General features: G+C 42.3%; 1 protein-coding gene across 5 annotated transcripts in view; it reads right to left on the reverse strand.

Moving 5' to 3' along the window:
- Window positions 1-11355: 11355 nt before the first annotated feature.
- FGF1 (fibroblast growth factor 1) overlaps window positions 11356-19053 on the reverse strand; it is a 102166-nt gene continuing 94468 nt past the window's right edge. For 3 of the 5 annotated variants that reach the window (XM_061189770.1, XM_061189767.1, XM_061189769.1), the window contains 2 exons: window positions 18896-18999; window positions 11356-14677 (listed from right to left, as the gene is read on the reverse strand). In XM_061189770.1, coding sequence (XP_061045753.1) covers window positions 14483-14677; window positions 18896-18999 — 299 coding nt within the window. In that variant the 3' untranslated portion in view covers window positions 11356-14482. The remainder of the gene's footprint in view (window positions 14678-18895; window positions 19000-19053) is intronic. The other 2 variants (XM_061189771.1, XM_061189773.1) reach the window with 2 other exon arrangements.

Consider the following 19053-nt stretch of genomic DNA (forward strand, 5'->3'; position numbering starts at 1 on the left):
TTAACATTTTGCCATATTTGCTTTATCTGTGTGCGTGTGTTTATCTGAACCATTGTAAAGTAAATTATACACATCATGACATTTTACCCCTAGATACTTCAGCATGCATCTCCAAAAATTAGGCTTTTCTTTACAAAATCGTATTACTATTTTCATGCTTAACAAATTGTATTAATTAGGGGTCTCCAGAGAGATAGAACTGCGAGAGGTGGGGGCGGGGTTGGGGGGAGAGTGTGTGTGTGTGTGTGTGTGTGTGTGAGAGAGAGAGAGAAAAAGAACTGAGTAAATGGGAAGAAGAAAATTAAGAAGTTTTACCAGAAAATTCCTTAGCTCAAAAGGTCATGCATTTCTAGATTAAAAGGGTCCAGTGCACACCCAACACAATGAATAAAAAGATCCGCACCAAGGCACATTATTATAACCTTTCAAACACTGGAGGTGTTTGAAAGAGGATATTGAAAACTTCCAGAGAGGAAAAGAGGTGATATTCAGTTGATCAGGAATCAGAACGGCATCACACTTCTTCACATCAGCCCTGTAAGCTTGGGGGACAAAAGAGCAATGCCTTCATGTTTCTGAGTGAGAATAATTTCCAGCTAAGACTTTCATACTCAGCTAGACTGTCAACCAAGTGTAAGGTTAGCATGAAGACGTTTTCAGGCACAAAGTTCTTTTAAAATAACTTTTCACGTGACCGGTTGTAGAAAAGCTACTGGAGGAAATATTTGAAACTGGGGGACTAAATAAAAAAGAAGACTGTGTGAGATCCTGGAGCAGCAGAGCTAAAACAGGAGAGAGGCACAAGAAATCCCAGGAAAATAGTGGAGGAAGTCGCAGGGAGATTGTCCCACAGGAGGCCCTGAGGGCAGCCTCACAGATTAGAGGGCTCCAGGAGGGACACCTCAGTGAAAATTGAACTGATAAATAATGTGGTTGATTGTATTGAGAGGCTTATTAGAGCTTTTGTCAGAAATTTTGGGGCTGAATTAGTGATGAGAAAGTTGAAAATGAAGGAAATGAAAAGCATACTTGTATAAGAAAAGACATGCAGTCATCCGTGTGGCTTATCTGTAACTAATGGTTACATAGTTTTAGTAATGTAAACATCGTATCTTGTACTGACCAGTAATGCCATGTGAATATATAGGGAGGATGGGAAGGTCACTGGGATGGGATGGAGGCTATAATATAGCTGGCTGGGGGCTAGGGTAAAAAGCTAAATCCTTATCTTCCATAGAATGAAACCAATAGATACTATTTAATATTGAAGAAAAATGAAGAAATGAAATATCAACATGTTGTTTAGAAAAACAAAGTTAAGTATCCGGAGAAATGTTTAGAAAGAGTGAAAGTGGTTGCCTCTGGGGAGCAGGAACCAGGAGTACGATAGGAAGGAGGACAACTGTTTTTTGTTAAAAACCTGTAGTACCATATGACTTTTAAAACAATATACCTACGTTAGTTTGATTTTTTAAAATATTGTTTAAATACAAAAATAAAAAATTTATTAATTTCAGAATTTTAAATACTCTTTGTAACTAATTAACTGTGACACATTTCATGATGCATTGTAACATTGCCATGTTGGTAAAGGTCTAAGTCATCCTCACCTTCTTCAAGGGCAGGGTGTTCCAAATCTTTACTTCGCATTGTCCAATGGAGTGGCCAGTAGCCATGCATGGCTATTTAAATTAAAATTAGTTAAAATTAAATAAAATTCCAGCTTCAATTTTTCGGTTGCACTGATCACATTTCCAAGTGCCCAGTAGCCACATATGGCTAGTAGCTACCATATTGGACAGCACTGTCCTAAACCACTCTCAGATTCATCCCTTCGTCCAAGCTCATTGCCATTCTCTCTGAGGCAGTATACAGTGGTGATTGAAAGTATGGGCTTTGGAGTCAGACTACATCAGCTCAAGCATGGGCTTCGTCACTTACTAGCTGTGTGACTTTGAACATATCACATAACCTCTTGGTGCTTCAGTTTCCCCATCTATAAGATGGGGATACTAATAGCATCATCATGTTCTAGGGATTGTAAGAAAGACTGTGATATAATGCCTTTAAATGAAGTGCTTAGCACCATGCCCGGCCCATAGTAAGCACTCACAAGGTTACCTGCTGTAGCTAGTACCATCATCATCATCATGATCATCATCATCGTCATCGTCATCATTATCATGCCCTGCTGCATATCTCTTCAGCCACTTCTGAGCTCGCGTGCAGTCCTGGTGGACAGTCGTCATACAGACTGACAGCTTCTTATTTCAAGGGCCTGCCTCCCTCTTTTTCTCTGCCCAAGGACTTCCTTGGGTGTTACATGACTTTGCTCAGTCGGGAGGCAGAGAAGCCCAGAAATGCCGGGACTACACATCCAGTGGAAGCTCACAACCAGAGAAGGATGGCATCAATGGATAAGTACCCACTTTCCTTGTTGGGGCAATTCTGAGGTGTCTTCTCCACTATCTCTCAGAGGCTCCCAGGGGAACTGAGCCCGCCACCCAGTCCACAGCAGTGACCTGATCGGCGATGCACTTTCGTTGGTCCTTCTGCCATCCCTGTCTTACTTTCCCTCCCTCACTTGTGCTTCTTGGGGTCTGCTCCCAACCTGTACCCATGTCATGGTCTCAGGATCTGTTTTGGTGGAACCCGCACTAAGACAATCGTCACCACCACCGTCATCATCATCATCAGTTCAGGTTCTCATTATCTTAAGGTCAAACTCCTACAGTAGCTTCCTGGCTTGTTTTCCCATCTTCTCTTCCATACCCCAACCAGACCTATCTCAGTTTAATATAAATGTGGAGTTATGACTTACCTGCTTGAAGTCTCCATTGCTTCCTTCTTGCCCAAAGGCAGAGACTGAACTTAGTCCTGCAATAAAGAACTTTTACAAATTCCCCAGAGCCTACCTTACTAGCCTCACCTCTTGCTAGTTATGCTGCATGCCATCCTTTAAACATACCATTCTCCTTTGCACTTCTAGGTCCTAACACACGCTGTCTCCTCTGATTGGAGTAATAATAATTGCAGTGAATGGTTATTGACTACCTACCCTGTACCAAGCAGAGTTCTATGCAGTCTGCACGGATTAGTTCATTTAATCATTAACTTTATGAAGAAGGTTTTAATACTCTCCCTGTATTAGAGATGGAGAAACCCAGGCTTAGGGAAGTCGTATACTTAATAGCAGAGTTGGGTAATTCCAAGCTGATGCCCTATATTTGGCAGGAAAGTGACATCACACACACGTAGGTAACTTAGAAGAAACCAACTTTACTCACCCAGGAGGGAGAGACGGGGGAATAAAGAAAGAAAGAGAGAGAAAAAAAGGAGAAGGATAAATAACGTGGGTGATCTGCCTGCCAGTCTACTCCATGCATATGTGCTTCCAGGGGGGAGAGGGCAAGGCAGGACTCTGCTGTTACCCACGTTTTCTGGGCCGCTTGTGCTGGGAGCGCTTTGCTGGCTCAGCGTCATTACAGTGCTTACTTATTTACAACGTTCATGTGACATAGCTGCCCAAACACGTGCCAGAGACTTCCTGGGAGATGGTGCATCCATCTCCCTGCAGGTTTTCAGGGCTGCCTTTGACTGTGTATAACTCACCCGTTACAAGCTAACTCTCCAGTGCCTGATCCATGAACGAGGTGAGACTCCGTGGTCCTGCTTCCTTTTCCCACTTTCCCACCTGGCAGACACCTGCTCATCTCTTCCAACACAGGTCACACACCACCTCTGGGAAGCTTTCCCCACCTCCCTTGGAAAGAACCTTTCCTCCCACCTGGGCTCCTGCTGCACCCTGTACACGTTTGTTTCAGCGCTCTCCCCTGTTGCCTTCTAATGATTTGTTCATATATCATGTTCCCCAGCTGGGGAGCGGATTGCTCATTAGAGCCCTTTTCTCCCTTCTTTCTCCAGTATCTGCTACAATCCCTTCTCTGTAGCAGCAGGAACTTTCTTCTTTGTTTGGTTGTCAGGAAGGCAGGTCTCTGTGCCTTCTAGAAAAAGGAGTGAGATAAATTCTGAATGACTATTTTAATCAGTCATGTTCTTACAGAATCTGGAGACAGAAAGTAATCTATTATATCTATATTCTCTTTCTGTCTCTTTCGTTTCTTTGTTCTTTCTGTGGGGTTCCTATTTGATCATAGGTCTTTTAGAAGCCAGTTACTGCAGGGGTAATGTGGTCCGTCGAGTTTTCCTCATTAGATCTGTGTAAACATTTTTTAAAAATCTACTTTCATACCCAGATTAAGACGTCTCCATCAGGCAGCCAAATCCCCTCCACCCAAACCCTGAAACTGGCACCATGCCTGAAGAGTTTCCAAGTTATCCTTCTGTTTTTCTATCTTGTGAAGGATGTGGTTTTTGGTTGTGTGATTCTTTTTAAGCTGCTTCATTTGTTTTTGGACTGATTAATAGCATAGCTACCCAAACTTGGACAGAAACGTTAAATTCAGAATCTCTGGAAGCAACAGCACGAAGACACTAATTAGTTCATGTTTTCCATATGAATGAAACTCAAACACACAATCACTGCTTTCTTGTTTTCTCTCTCACCCTTGACTATGCTGGCAAACCTTGCTTCCCTTTTGGATATAAGGGGATTTGTTGGGAACAAAAAACCTTTTCCTGTACTTCACCTGTCGGATGGAATGAATAAAAGCCTCAGGGGAAGATCTAAATATTTAACAAATATAACCTCAACCCCCAAAGCTTTAAGTCTGGAATACATTTTACAGTCCAGATTTGAACCCAGGCCAGAAACATGCATGCTGATACTGATTATTTGTGTTCTTTGGCAGAGGGTCTAGAGAAGTGATATAAATTCAGTTGTGTGGGGAAGGAAAGGGGGAGAGAGAATGATCGTGTAGATATATTTAGCTTCCACTTGGTTATCTACACGTGCTGGAGAGTGGAGTCCACCTACCTTCCCTCTTCCATCGCTGGCCTCTACCTTGCTGGCTGGCTCAGTTCATTCCATGCTTTCCACTCTTGAGCCTCACTGGCATTGTGCTCCCTCCTGCCACAGGGCCTTAGCACATGCTGGTTCTTCTATCTGGAATGTTCTTCACAGCACACACTCCACCTCTTTACCTAGTCAACTCTTACTCTTCTTGCAGATATCAGCTCACTTCCTCAGGGAAGCCCGCGAAGTTAAATCCCCCCATTATATATTCTGAGGGCACTGAATACTTCTCCTTTGTAAATACCTGTCACACTTGCAGTTTTACATTCCCCTGTATGATCCTTTGTGTGAATAGTTTCCTAGGGTGTGGCATATGTATATGGGAAAGATGATGTGCAGGTGTTCATTTTTTTCTTTTAAAGTTCTATGTTTAGTAAATACTAAAAAAAAAAAATCTATATAGTAGTAGCTTATCCCTTTGTGAATATTTCTGCTTACAGTAGGCCTAAAGTAGATAAAACTGTGAATCCACCTTTCATAAGCCATATGAATAAGAAGTACCGTGATCAGGCAATGGGCACATAGGCAAAAATTTTGGAAGCAGTATGCAAATGACTGAAATTTGGGAAATAGTATGTTCATATGTTTCCCGTCACTAGAACGTAAGCTCCAAAAGAGAGCCTCTTTGTGCACTGTTGTACCCACCAGGCCTGGTGCATATTTGGGCCGTCATAAATATTTGTTGAAAGGCTGGACAAGTGATTGAATGAACAATTTAATGACTCAACGGGTGCCCCTCCCAGTGACATCAGGCCAGCCACAGGTCAGATGATTAGAAAGAAGGCTGAGATTTCTCTTGAGGATCATTCATATGGATGCACGCAGTAGAGACAGGTTGGAACTTTGTAGACTTAGAACATTCAGCTTTGGATACCCAAAGACTGTGTAGGGTCACAGGGCTGCGGGGGACCTTTGCAGTTATCCTGCTCAGAGAAGTGCCTCTAGCATCCTGGATAAGTGTTGTCACAGGCAAGCTTCTCTGATAGCAGACTCTGTGATGAAGATTAGCATGCCAGAAGTTTATTAGGGATCTTAGGATCAACACCTGTAGGAAGGGAGGAAGCAGGACAGGGCAGAAGGAGAAGTTGAGGCAGTCTCACTGTAGAGGCCTCAGCTGACTTTATGAGAAGGTCTGAAGCTGGAATGATCCTTCAGGGCTGCCCGAAGTTGGCCAGGCAGTTATGTACATATGCAGGCCACCTCAGAGGGGCGTGCTCTTGGGCAAAGCAGCTCTCCTCACCAAGGCCATCTATCTGCAGGTAATACTGTCAGCAGCTGGGAGGGTCATTTCTGAAGGGAGACCTGGATGATGCCTCACAGAGTCAACCATAGGTGCCCATCCAGGCTTCGAGGCAGGAGTGGCAGATGTCAATCACTGTCTGTGGATGTGCTTCAGCCATGGTTGGAATGGCTGTAGTTGTTAGAAATGTTTTTTGCTTTATACTGAACCAAAAATCACTTCCTCGTCAAGTTCCAAATACCTGTATTCATTTTGGCTATGAGCAAGAAAAACAAAATGACCCTTGAACGATCTGAAGAGAGCCATAATATCTCATTTTAAATCTTCCCTTGACTGAACTCACCTCATTTCTTCCACTGTTTGGCATATGCTTTTCTGGCCCCTTACTCTTCGTCTTTTAGCCTCCACATAACATTTTTCTTAATTTGCGAAACTTAATATGCAGCATCTAAAATGAGACGCAGTAGCCCAGATGTGGCCTAACCAGCTCAAACTACAATAGGACAATTACGTAACATAATCTGTGCCTTACAGAAGTAAGCTGGGAGGCAATTAAGATTCTTGTGTCTTTTTCAAATGAATTGCTGTGAAGCAACCTCTCTCCAAATGTAAGTTCATAAAAACAATCACTGGGAACCTAAATGGAGACTCTAAAAGATCATTTTAAGCCCTATTGTATTACATAGTGTGTATAATCATATTTTAATAAAAATAATAGCAAATGTTTATTCAGTCCTTATCATATGCCAGATATTGTGTTAAAAATTCTTGCATGCCTCCATCTCATTGGAACCTCCCAACAAGCCTGTGAGGTTGGTATTATGTGTATCCTCATTTTACAGAGGAGGAAACAGAGGACAGAGGATTAAGTAACCTGCCCCAAGTTACCAAGTCAGTAGATGGAAGAGCCAGGACTCCAGCTCAGCCAGTCTGACCCCAGAGTTACCTTCTTCTGTATGTGGGTAGTACATTGGTTTGGGTGATTTAAATTAGTGACTGACTTAACAATATCTAAAGGAAGTACCTTGAACATACAGAGAGGCTTAGAGGGCTTAGAAAGATGGCATTTTTTAAAGGGGACAAAGCTGAAAAAACTTGACGCTTTCATGTAGGTACTTTCTTCACTGCTGTCACAAGCTTTTTAAGGGCGAGGACCGCATTTGTTCATCTTCTGATTGTGTCCAGCACGGTATTTAAATCATGTTTTGATACTGGAGCTGGACCCTGTAATCATTTCTCCTTTGCCAGCAACCAGCTTAAGGTTTGTCAGTAGAGGGCGCTGGAGGGCCACTGGGAGAGGAAGGGGCTTTTCTCTGCGGTTCTTGTGCTTTTCTTCTTGCTCCTCTGGCCCAGTGGCCACTGTGCAGCTTCCTGCTGGAGACCTAGTGGTACACGACCTCCAGTGAGTGTCACTGGCACCCCAGCAAGTTGCTTCTGGAGTTTCACCAGTGTTCCAGTGGGAAGCTCCCTGAAGCACCGTCGTGAGATACTCCATCCCCTGTGGGCCATAGCCCATGAAGTCTGAATCTCATTCTTCAGAGAAGGGCCCCTCGCAGATTTGTTCCTTCCTTGAATACGTTCCTCAGCCTTGGGGATAGTAACTGCTCTCTACATCTGCTGTTCCACTTATCTTCAGAGATCGCTTTTACCCCTTTGTAGTCAATCCCTTTTTACTAGTTAAAAATTCTTTCCATTAACATTTTCCTGTTTAAATTATTGCCATGGTTTCTGTCTCCTAATCAGACCCTGACTAACCCAGTGCTAGACGCTCAATAAGCGGTGGGTGCATTAGTGAGGAACTGAGGAAAGATGTTTCATTTTCAATTTATTGCCGTCGTTTATCTTGCGGACTGGACTGAATGGGCTAGGCTTCTGCTGTATCGAACTCTCCCCAGATGTTTAAGTTGCTTGGGAGTTACATATTTTCAAGCGATCTGTAAAACCATCTCTCTTCCTCACTCCAATTAAATATTATGTGACATGTTCCAGTAGCACCAAGGATAAAGAAACCAGTTTCTCTCTCATTTGTCCTCTCTGCACAACCACCCTGGATTGGGTTTTTATCCTGTATTATCAGAAATAATCTGGCCAGTTCTAAAACAAACACCATTTCCCAGGTCAGATTCAGGGATCCTAATGCAGGTGTTCCTATTTTGAGAATGCCATAGATTTTACCGTTCATTTCTATAGGAATTGACTGAACTCTGAATGCAGTTGACATTCCCAGGCTATGAGCAGTCCTGCTTCTACAATTTACACAAAACATGTTAATGTAGAATAACATTCCTATAACTTATTTTGGAGAAAATGTTTGGGGCTAAGGCAAATCAGTAAAATAATCTGACATCTTGCTCTTATGTATCTCTAGGTCAGACAAAAAATGTTTCTCCTAAGGCAGGAAAACATGAAATATGAAAATCACAATGACATGTGTTTCTGTGATGATTTGCACAAATTGCCTGCCTACAGCTACATCCCCAAAGCTGCAGCCAAGTGCACCAAATCCTGAAAATGAACACAGTTCCAAAGAGGGAATGCCCAACCCTTCATTAAGGCTGATAGAAAAGCACATCAAGGACATGGTGAGGTTTTGCTTGTTTATATAATAAAATAGACACCAGTGTTTAGCTGCTGAGTGTATAAATTCAGCCTGTGTGACAGTGGGAAGCTAAGAAGGAAGGAAGCAATTTGGGAAGTACGCCCTCCCCACATCACAAACATTCTCAGACCCCTCAGAAGACCCCAAAACACCAAAACAAGGTCCTACAATATATGCGTTTTTTAAAAGCAAATCCACTCTCTAGCTTCAGGCTGCATGTGACCTGGTTCCTCTCTTTAATTTTATAGCTATGGTGGAAAGCTAACAGTGTAGTATGTCATGGTCAATATGTCAACCGCAAAGTGGGTACCATGTTACAGAAAGATCCCAAGGGTCACTTAGTACATTTCCCTTGTAACCTGAGAGGATATTAGATGAATCCTTGGGGTCTGGAGCGCCCGATGTCAGATCCCCACGTCTCAGGTGCTAAGTTGTCTGCCTAGATTTTAGAGTAAATTTTATGTATGGTGGCAAAGAGAGTCTTTCTGGGGGTGAAGAGAAGGTTTAGGGAGCCAAGTAGGAAGGAGGGGCGGTGTGCCACTTTTTATGAGCTATCATTTCAACTTTTAACGCTTGTCAAACAAATCCTTAGTAATTTTGAAATGGAAAGCATACACGTCCCACTGCCTAGCTGGGCTTCTTACTTTGCACTACTGCTCCTGAAAAGCATTTTTTTAATTTGTGAAGGTCGAGTTAAGGGCACATCTTTGTTTAGTGTGTCACTTTTACCATGCTTATTAATATACTAACAACCCAAAAGCAATTAAGGGTTTGGGATTCCCCTCCCCCCTTTGCCACAGGGCAGACAGGACGTCACTCAGAGAAATATGAAAGGTGACTTCATTTACATTTTTCCCTTTGCAGTCCAGTTCACCCATAAGAGGCCAATTCTCAGCCACCCTCACCCCCTCAAACATTTAGGGCATAGGGTTACACTTTTTGGTTGGTTCAGCAAAGATGGGAATTTTTGAATCTCTGAATAAGATGTAGTCTGGTAACAATGATGTTTATCTTGTGACTGAGTCATGAATGGTATACTCTTTTTTTTTAGGTAGATAAGAGCGTCATTTCCAAAAAGTAATGGGGGCTGGGGAGGATGCTCAGAGGCCCTGGGTTTCTAGCCTTTTCCTGGCTCAGTCCACTTTTCATGTATTGTTTAGAAATGGTTATGAAATAGGAATTGTCGGGGCTAGAGAGAGGAATGAAGTGAAGACTGTGGGAGTTAAGGAGGGAATGACCTCAAGCCCCAAAGTGATGAGAATTCCGTAGCAGGGGAGAGGGTCAAAGTCTCCGGGGCTCTGAGAGCAGAAATCTGCTAAGACCAGCATTGGAGACAGCAGTGGCTGCCCGTGGGGTCTGCATCATTGCATTCATATTGCATTAGTAGCAAACCAGCTAAAAGAATTCACGATGCCCTCAAAACAGATGGTTCGTGGGTAACAGGATGTCCCCTTGTATTGTTTATTCAAGAACAGACCGTGCCTTTGAAAACACTAAAGTCATAATACAGGATCCTGGTAGGGTCTGGTCATCTTTGGGAAGAAGAATGGTTGCATTAAGCCAGTGTTTTTCAAACTGTGGTTGTGATTCTGAATGTCATGACCCCATTTAATTGATCTTTGACCAGCCTCTTTTAGGGGAGTGTAATAGAAAAATCTCAGAGCATTTCATATATATAATTTTGTGACATTTTTTGGTTTCAGTTGTGTGTATGTTAAAGGTAATATATGTGCTGGGTTAGAAAATGGGATAGAAAAAATGTAGTTCTTACGGTTGCTCAAGCTCCAAAAAGTAAAAAAATACTGCCTTAGGCAACTTTAAAAAGAAAAGGAGGGATTGATGGTGATATGTAATTCGTTGAGTGAGCAAACACCACCCAACTTTTTTTTATAGATGCATGTGCATATGTGAGCGTGCATGCATGCATATGTAAGTGTGTGCATATGTTTGCATGTGTGCGAGTGTGCATGTGTGTGATCTGATTCTGCCCCAATGTCTAGGCAATAGTGTACTTCCTCCTAAGAATAAGAAGTCATAAGATTCGGGAGTTTATTTGAGGACATGTTTTTTAATGTGATAATAATTTCAGAAAATCTGATGGGCAAACCTCTAGCCCCACATCAAGGTTCTGGAGATGCAAGAGATGCACCTCTTGCCATTGACTTAAAATTGTAAATAAGTCCTTAAAATTCTTTTCAGGTCACTGTGTCTTTGCCGAAGCGCAAGCTGGTCAGCTTTACAATAGTAGCATAATTTCATAGGCTACGGATGAAGAAATAGTGTCAGCTGAGTTAGTTATGGCCCTTGGCTCTTCAGGGGGCAAGCTTCCTGAATATATTTCCCTAATGGATCCCTAGAAAAGCACCATGATTGCCTTAGGTTTCTAAACAGAATGAAAACTGTTCTTCCTATCAGCCTTCAAAATTTCCTATCTGGTAACAAGCTAAGTGTAGAAAACCAAGCAGCCACACCTCAGGGATGCTGGCTAAGTCCTTCAATAGGAAGATGAGACATGATGATGCTCAGTAAGTCAGAGAGACATTATCCCCTATAAGTGGAACATTTATTAATATTTTTAAGGTGCAAAAAAAAGAGAGAGTGATGTAAAATGACAGGCATCTTCCTCTTCAGAGGTCTGCTTTGTAGCCCAGGAACTTGGTTGATTTGAGCAGTATGTTCTACAAGGCTGAGGGCCTGGGCTCCGTCTCCAACACAAAGCAAGGACCCTGATCTTCAGTGACATGTGATGTTCCAGTCAGTTTTTTGTAAGTCCACACTGTTGGCCGTAGGAGGCTTTAATGATCACCCCTTCCAAGGAAACAGATCTCCACCACCTCCACCACCACATTGAAAACAATCCAAAAGCATATACTTTCCTGATGCTTTGTACAGAATGTCAGGCAATTCGTAACAGTTGGCCTGCAAATGAATCCACACGAGAGGCATCTGATGGGCAGATGGCTCCAGGACTTTCTCAAGGGAGAGGGAGAGCAACAGGAATGCTCCATGTTTGAGGAACGAGAACATGTTCAAAACGGAGCAGGCAGCTGCCACTGACTCCCTTCTTACAAGATCGGACAGCCTTTTCTTCCCGATTTGAAAGTGGTCCCCCTGAACTGACACGGTTCTGCAGTTGAAATGTTAGGTTTACCTTGCCATGTCCTCTGACACTTCCATAGAGGTTTATCTTACGCTGGGGGTTGCTAATTCTTCCAAAACCTTGGTTTCTGGGACTTGTTGTTTATTCAGCAGGAACCTACAAAGTCTCTGTTTTTACTTGACCGAAAGAAATGAATCCTCAGCATCTTGCGTCATAAATATAATGCCCTGGGAGAGAATACAGCAGCAAACCAGACAGACAAGGTTCCCAGGAGCCCCAGGACCCAGTAAAACGCCTGGCACACCGTTGGCACTTACATATTCATTGAACAGATACACGAATAGCGACTGGGCTGAGGTTGTCAAGGTCACAGTAGTATTTCCTCTCAATGCCTGGGGTCTCTGCAACCACAGACTTCCATCTCATCTGTTAGCCACAGCTTTCATTTTTTTTGGCCAATGTTATACTTGAATTTGATTCATACACTAAAAATTATGGACCATTATAAATATCTTGGATTTCCTCTGTGGGTACCTTTTTCTGGCCAAATCTTCATAGTCAAGAGATGTCAAGCCACACTGCACTATTCCCAACTTGCCTGCAAAGATTTACTAAAATAAAATCAAATTGTCTTATCCAAGTTACAGAAACAAAAAAAAGTTATGAAACGTTTTGCTGTACAAATGCAGAATGATATAACTGTAGCGTTAACTTGTTTCAGTTCCTCAGTTGTAGTATCACACTGAACTTCCACAAATTGTCATTTTTCTTCCATTCAAAATAGTTCAGTTACTAAGGAATTACCTTTCAATTAATAATTAATGCAATTCATTATGAAACATGAGCTAGCGTTCTCATCAGTTTTTATGCACAATTATATCATTGCTTAAGAATCCCCATTTGCAAAGGAAAATTTATAACAGCACAGTGGAAAACAAAGAAAAATCTCATTTTCTCAGGTAAATGTAGTCTAAGTAGTAGATAATTGAGCTTATATATCATATCCTATTATTATCATTCTCAGTGGCTGAATGCTAATCAGTTTAACTGCCTTTGAGCTATATATTTTTAAATGTGCCTAAAAGGTATAGTCTCACAGTAAATTTAAATGGCTTATTAAAGGCCTTTACATGGCAACAGTATCATGTCAGAGATGAATGGTGTTTCTAATTTGCTAGCCACTTGGGTCAAGTTTACTTTAAGCAGGAAGCGTATTTATATAAGTAACCGTCACACAAATGGCGTCTTGGGAAAAGCTGTTTGTGAAGGTTTAACATTTTTGAAGTATGCTTTTGTATATCTTCTAAATGGGCATTTTACAGGCATTGGGCCCAAGTGCCTTAAACCCCGACTCCTTAACTCAGGCATAACTGCTGATGCTGGCTGAGTGCAGGAAGATCCATGGGACATGCGTTTTTAAGGGTGTGGCCAGGGAGGGTCGGGGTTTGAGCCCCCTTCATTTGAATAACGCTTTTAGGGACTTTGCTACTTAAAGTACGGGGGCTGGGGAGAGGCAGCAGCATCTACAGCACCTGGGAGCTTGTAAGAAATGGGAAAACTCTACCGCAGACCCACTGAACCAGAACCTGCAGTCAAACAAGATGCCCATATGATTTGTAAGCACTGCCCCAGGACCCCAAAGCCTCCGCTTTCTGGTGGCCAAGCACAGGTCATGGCGTCCCTTTCTCTTTCCTTCTCACTTCTAGAATCATCCTCTTTGGAGGATAATGTCCCCTCAGCCCACGTTTCCCTTTCTCATCACTCCCACACCCACTCCCCAGACCCAAATGAATTTCCCAATACCCAGTGTCCTGGCTTTTATCAAGAACCTAGTTCTTTTCTCCTCCTGACATCATCCAGGGGCTTCCTGCTGCCGAATAACCTTGGGGAAGTCAAGGCATTGTAACGACTCCCAAGGCTGTGCCTTCATTCTGCTCTCCTGTGCCTGAGCCTCTCAGCCTTCATTCATTGCGCACTGAGATCCCATCCTTCTAAGCTGCCCACTAGAATCCAGTCAGCCTCCCCTTGCCATTTGAATCCCTTCTGTTCCTGAGAGGGGATGTATTCGTCCCTGTTTCCACTCATGGAAAGCTGCCTTCCTCCAACGTAGCCATAGCGTCTCTGCTAATAATCGTGGGGGATTGAAAGGATGAAAGGGAGTCATGCCAGATATTCAGGGGACTTGCGGGCAGGGTTTACTCTGTAGAGGGAATTGCATGCAGTTACAACCCACTTGGCAGCCCTCTGCTCGCACTTCATTTGGCTCCACCCGTGCATTAAGAGGCTCAGCCTGCAGCAGATGCCCAGAGGCAACTGGACTTCCAAACCAGACCCAGACTGGCCAGCCAGTTGGCCCCTAAAAGCCATTTGGTCCCTCGGTTCCAAACTGTGCCAGGGTGAAGGGCTTTACAAAAAAAAAGTGAACTGGGCGTTTAGAAGCACGTTACAAGTTTAGGCTCTGTGGGCCAGGGGTTAGCGCAGCCAATGGTCAAGGGTACAATTTGGGGTCAACCGGGTGAGGACCCCTTCGGGCTCCTCTGGAGTGATCAGCACCCAGAACAGATTTCTTTAATCAGAGGAGACTGGCAGGGGGAGAAACAAGATTGCTTTCTGGCCGTAGTGAGTCCGAGGACCGCGTTTGCAGCTTCCGTTCTTCTTGAGACCAACGAACCAATTCTTTTCTGCATGCTTCTTGGATGCGTAGGTGTTGTAATGGTTTTCCTCCAACCTTTCCAGGAACAAACATTCCTCATTGGGTGTCTGCTAAAAAAAATAAAACCAGGAAAGAGTAGAATAATTAGTGGTTTTAGATCGGGTTCCTCTGTTTACTGGCTGTGTGACCTTGGGCAAATTAGTGAGGCTCTCTGTGCTTTGGTTTCTTCTTCAGTGACATTGGGAAAATAACGGAACCTATCTCTGAGGATAGAAATGACGACTTGGAACAGGACCCAGTACATAATGAGCCTTCAAGGTACATCTGCTATTATGTAAGCTCCCCTCACATCTGCTCTGCTCAGGACCCTAGAGTCTCCCACTTGGGAAATCCTGAATGACTTTAAGTACCTTAAGGGCAGAGCTGGGTCTTTTGTCTCTGCGGAGGCCTGGTACCTAGGTTTGACCATGAAAAGCGTCCAAAATGGGTAGAACCAGACTGTGATGCAGTGGGGCATTCTTAAGTTTGGTCTTGAAGAATAAATGAAAACCTACCAATTATACTTTACACCCTGGTGATTTTCACCAACAGTATCAGGGTTTTACTTTAGTGTTGTTATGAACATAAATGCTTGCATAAAATGTGTCCTAAGCATAAAACATGTCCTGGAACTTAAAGGATTTTTTTTTCAGTGAGAATAGCTTTTTTTTTTTTTTTTTTTTTTTTTGCTACTTATCAAAAGAATGGTACTTGTAAAAAAAAAAATTACAACTTTACTTTAAAAAAAGAAAGAAGAAAGAAAAAATCACCCCAAAGCGCACCCACCCAGATATAGGCACCTGTTAACAGTTGATGAACATCCTTCTGTACCTCTTTATGTATGAGCACACAGAGAGACATAGATAGGGCCATATCAGTAGAAACTTAGGGTATTATCAAAATGGTGTACTATGTCTGCTGTTTTAAAAATGGGTGGTAAACCTATGAAAACATATTTAATCTCACTAGCAAGAAGATGCAAATTCAAAAATGATTTAACATATGTTGGCTATAATATCTGCAAAGAGCAAAAAGATTTACAAGTCTTAGTATTGGGGAGAGTGTGGGAAATAGTCACTGTCAGACACTGTTGGTGAGATAAGTTGGTGGAAACTTTGTGAGGGGACTTTGCAATATATATCAAAATTTAAAATATACATTACCCTTGACTCAGGTATTTCACTTCTAGGAACTGACCCTTATGAGATAGTGGTATTTTCAAGGATGTTCTTTGAAGTATTGGCTATAATGGTGACATATGGGAAACAACGTAAATACCCATGGAAAGGTGATTGGTTAAGTGGATAGCGGTACATCCATACAGTGGGATCCAATGCAACTGTAAATTTATTAAGTTGGATAGACAGTTAAAACATATTAAATAGTGCAATTACATTGAAAATATCTACCAACAGTTACTTTTTTACTAAAATTTATCTGTTAGAGTGGGAGGAATCCCAATTCTTTGCCCTTTCTGTTTGTCAAGATTTTAGAATACATTTATTATATTTGTATATAAAACAGGAGTATTAAAATACATATGCTGTGTATGGACTTTGCTCCAATTCCAAGTCATGTGATCTCTATATTACCTCTTCACCCATAGTGGTTGGTGAGTCCCTTTCTGGTGGTTTCCAGTCCTATTGTTTATTCTCTATTTGTGGCATGTTTGTCTGTTAGACTGTCAGTCCTACTGAGGGAAGAGATGGAATCTTGTCAGCCTTGTGTCTCCCCCCAAGACAAAGAATTTTGCAAATAATAGGTGCACACCAGCTAGGTGATGAATGTAATCTGATTCTTGAGTTCATGTAAAGTATTCAAAAAAGTTACCTTTGATTAGTAAGGAACTACGTAACAGGAAGTATTCTGCCCCTTTTTCATCTGTAGTCTAGTGCAGTGACAACTGGGTGAGACACTTCAGATCATTTTGGAACAAGATGGGACATAGATGTAATATTTAATTAGGTGACTCTGTTGCCTCTAGAGGAACTCATCCAGACATTATTGTTCGATGCACGTTGTCAAGGGTGGGAGGAGGTAGGCAGTTTTGGACCTGGGTGGGTTGCCCACTTTCCTGCAGGGAGGACTCACCCCATGACACCACTTAGTGGGCGTCAGGCCTGTGTTCTGTGACGAAGCTCGGGGCGGCCACGTCCCCCACCTGATGTGTCTTTTACACTAGAGCAGTTGACACACAGAATGGCTGAGTCACAGGCTGAGTCAGCAGGCCAAATTGGAGATGCTCTATCTGTGCCTCAACCCGGATTTGTCAGTGTTTACTGTGCACTTCGTGCAATGCCACGGGCCTGGGGATTAACAGTTGATTCATGCCTATTGTTCTAATTAATTTCTTTTTTATATTTAGCATGCTTTTTCCCAATTACATAGGTGACAGATACCAACTGTAAAAAATTTGGAAAATACAGAAAGGCATTCATGTATTATAAAAGCAGCCATTTACCACTCCCAAAGATAAATGTATTAATGTTTTAGAGCCTTTCAAACTTATTTTTTTAAATAAATATGTCCTTTCCACACACACGAATTTGTATCAGGATGGATGAATTCCTAAAATCGGTAGAGCATGAGGCAGAGCCCTGAGATATTTTAGAACTTATCTTTATCAATGGGGGAATATAAAAATTCTTAGGCATAATATATTAAGATCACCCTACGAATATTTCAGGTGAATCAGTGACGTCCAGGACTATGGTGGGAGAAGGGGGTGTCTGGAGCCTAGACGTGTCTGGATTTAGGGGAGTCTTTATCAAATTTTTTTACAAGTAAGAGAAGGTTATAATAAACATCAGAATTGATTTAAAGGAGGAAAAGCCATAAAATTGTAACACATAATGCAAGAAATAATGAGGGTAAGGGATTTGTAAACTGACTGCCTTATAGCTGCCATTGCTACACCAGTGGGCGGGTTCTGTGCGTTGTCTCTCTGACTCTTCTTAAGTATGTAAGTATGCGGTAATTACTATCCATTACTGTCCTCGTTTCACACAAGGTTCAGAGTAGGTGAGTAACTTGCCAAAGTGGCAGAAGCATGAGATTCATTTATGAGTCTGAGATTGAATGATTGATTGGCCTGTTGATTTTATTGCTGATTGGAAGGCCCACCTGAAAAAAAAAGTCTACTCCCTATGTACCAGTCACTGCCTAGCTCCAAACCCTTTCAAGTTGTCCAAATCAATCCATATTTCAGCAAACAGCCTACAGGAACTACCTGTTCCTCTGATGGTCTCATCTCCTGAGCCCTAGTGGGCAGCATGAAAAAAAATGAACTTGTGTTCACATCCCAAACCCTGACTGAGATTACAGCTTCAGGAGAGGGTTTCCTGTGCCCATTGCCACTTGGCAATTTGATGTAAGTTAAAGGGAGCCCCAAACTAAAATCCCACCTACTGGCTGCCTTTTGGTAGACATCTTCATAAAAGGGAAGAAAGGGGTTTGGTGAAGCCTTAATGTTCAGTTGTTAGGCTACAGAGAAAGGATCATTGAAATCCAGAAATAATTTCAAAACCTGCAGCCATTGGCTTCAGCTCTCTTTCCATTCAAATCGTTTACCAGAGATACCAATAGGGACAAGATCAGATTGCCCCTATTCTCTCCTTTTCTCACAAAGATCAATATGTACCGAGTCAAACATATATAAAGCATTAACTAGGAGAGAGATGGAGCAGGATTTTAGCTACTGAATAAACTCTTGGACTTTGCTTCTCCAGGGCAAGGATGTGGCTTATTCATCTTTGCACCCGCTCAGTACCCAACTGTACTTGGACAACAGGAGGCGTTTGCTCAATGTTTGTTGAATTAAGTTATTAAACTTTTTATCCTTTTAGGAGACCCTTCCAGAATAAAAGGGCTATTTTCAAAGTTTTATGCATGAAATATCAACTGCTAGAGTCTGGGCTCTGCAATTTTTGTAAAAAGCATTAAGAGACACACCTATATAGCCCACGGTAGATGCTCAAGAAACATTTTTGGAAGGAATAATGAAGTGGGATTGGGTATTCTGGAGCGAGTGACTGGATGAGTTACTAAAATTTCAATCAATGTTTTTTCTCTTTGTCTATGTGATAATACGTTGGAGTATTTTGAGAGAATCCTGCAAGAAACTCTTTTATGTTTGTGCCTAAAATAAGGCAGGGTGGAGGGTGGGAATCCTGCTGGAAGAAATAACAGAGACTAATTGATGCTTTATAGTTTGCATCACTCCATGTAACAAGATTTCTGGAAACCTCAAACCTTGGCTGAGTCTGGAAGCATGTCAGCCTCATACTTACTGAGCCATACAAAAGCCCGTCGGTGTCCATGGCCAAGTACTGGCCAGTCTCCGTACTCTTTATATACACCTCCCCCACGCTTTCCGCACTGAGCTGCAGCTGAACTGAAATAAAAATAACACGAGCAAAAGTAAATAAACACTAAGCTTTTGCCGATA

Source organism: Eubalaena glacialis, chromosome 4, assembly GCF_028564815.1.
Source record: "Eubalaena glacialis isolate mEubGla1 chromosome 4, mEubGla1.1.hap2.+ XY, whole genome shotgun sequence".
In the NCBI taxonomy this organism is placed as follows: Eukaryota; Metazoa; Chordata; class Mammalia; order Artiodactyla; family Balaenidae; genus Eubalaena; species Eubalaena glacialis.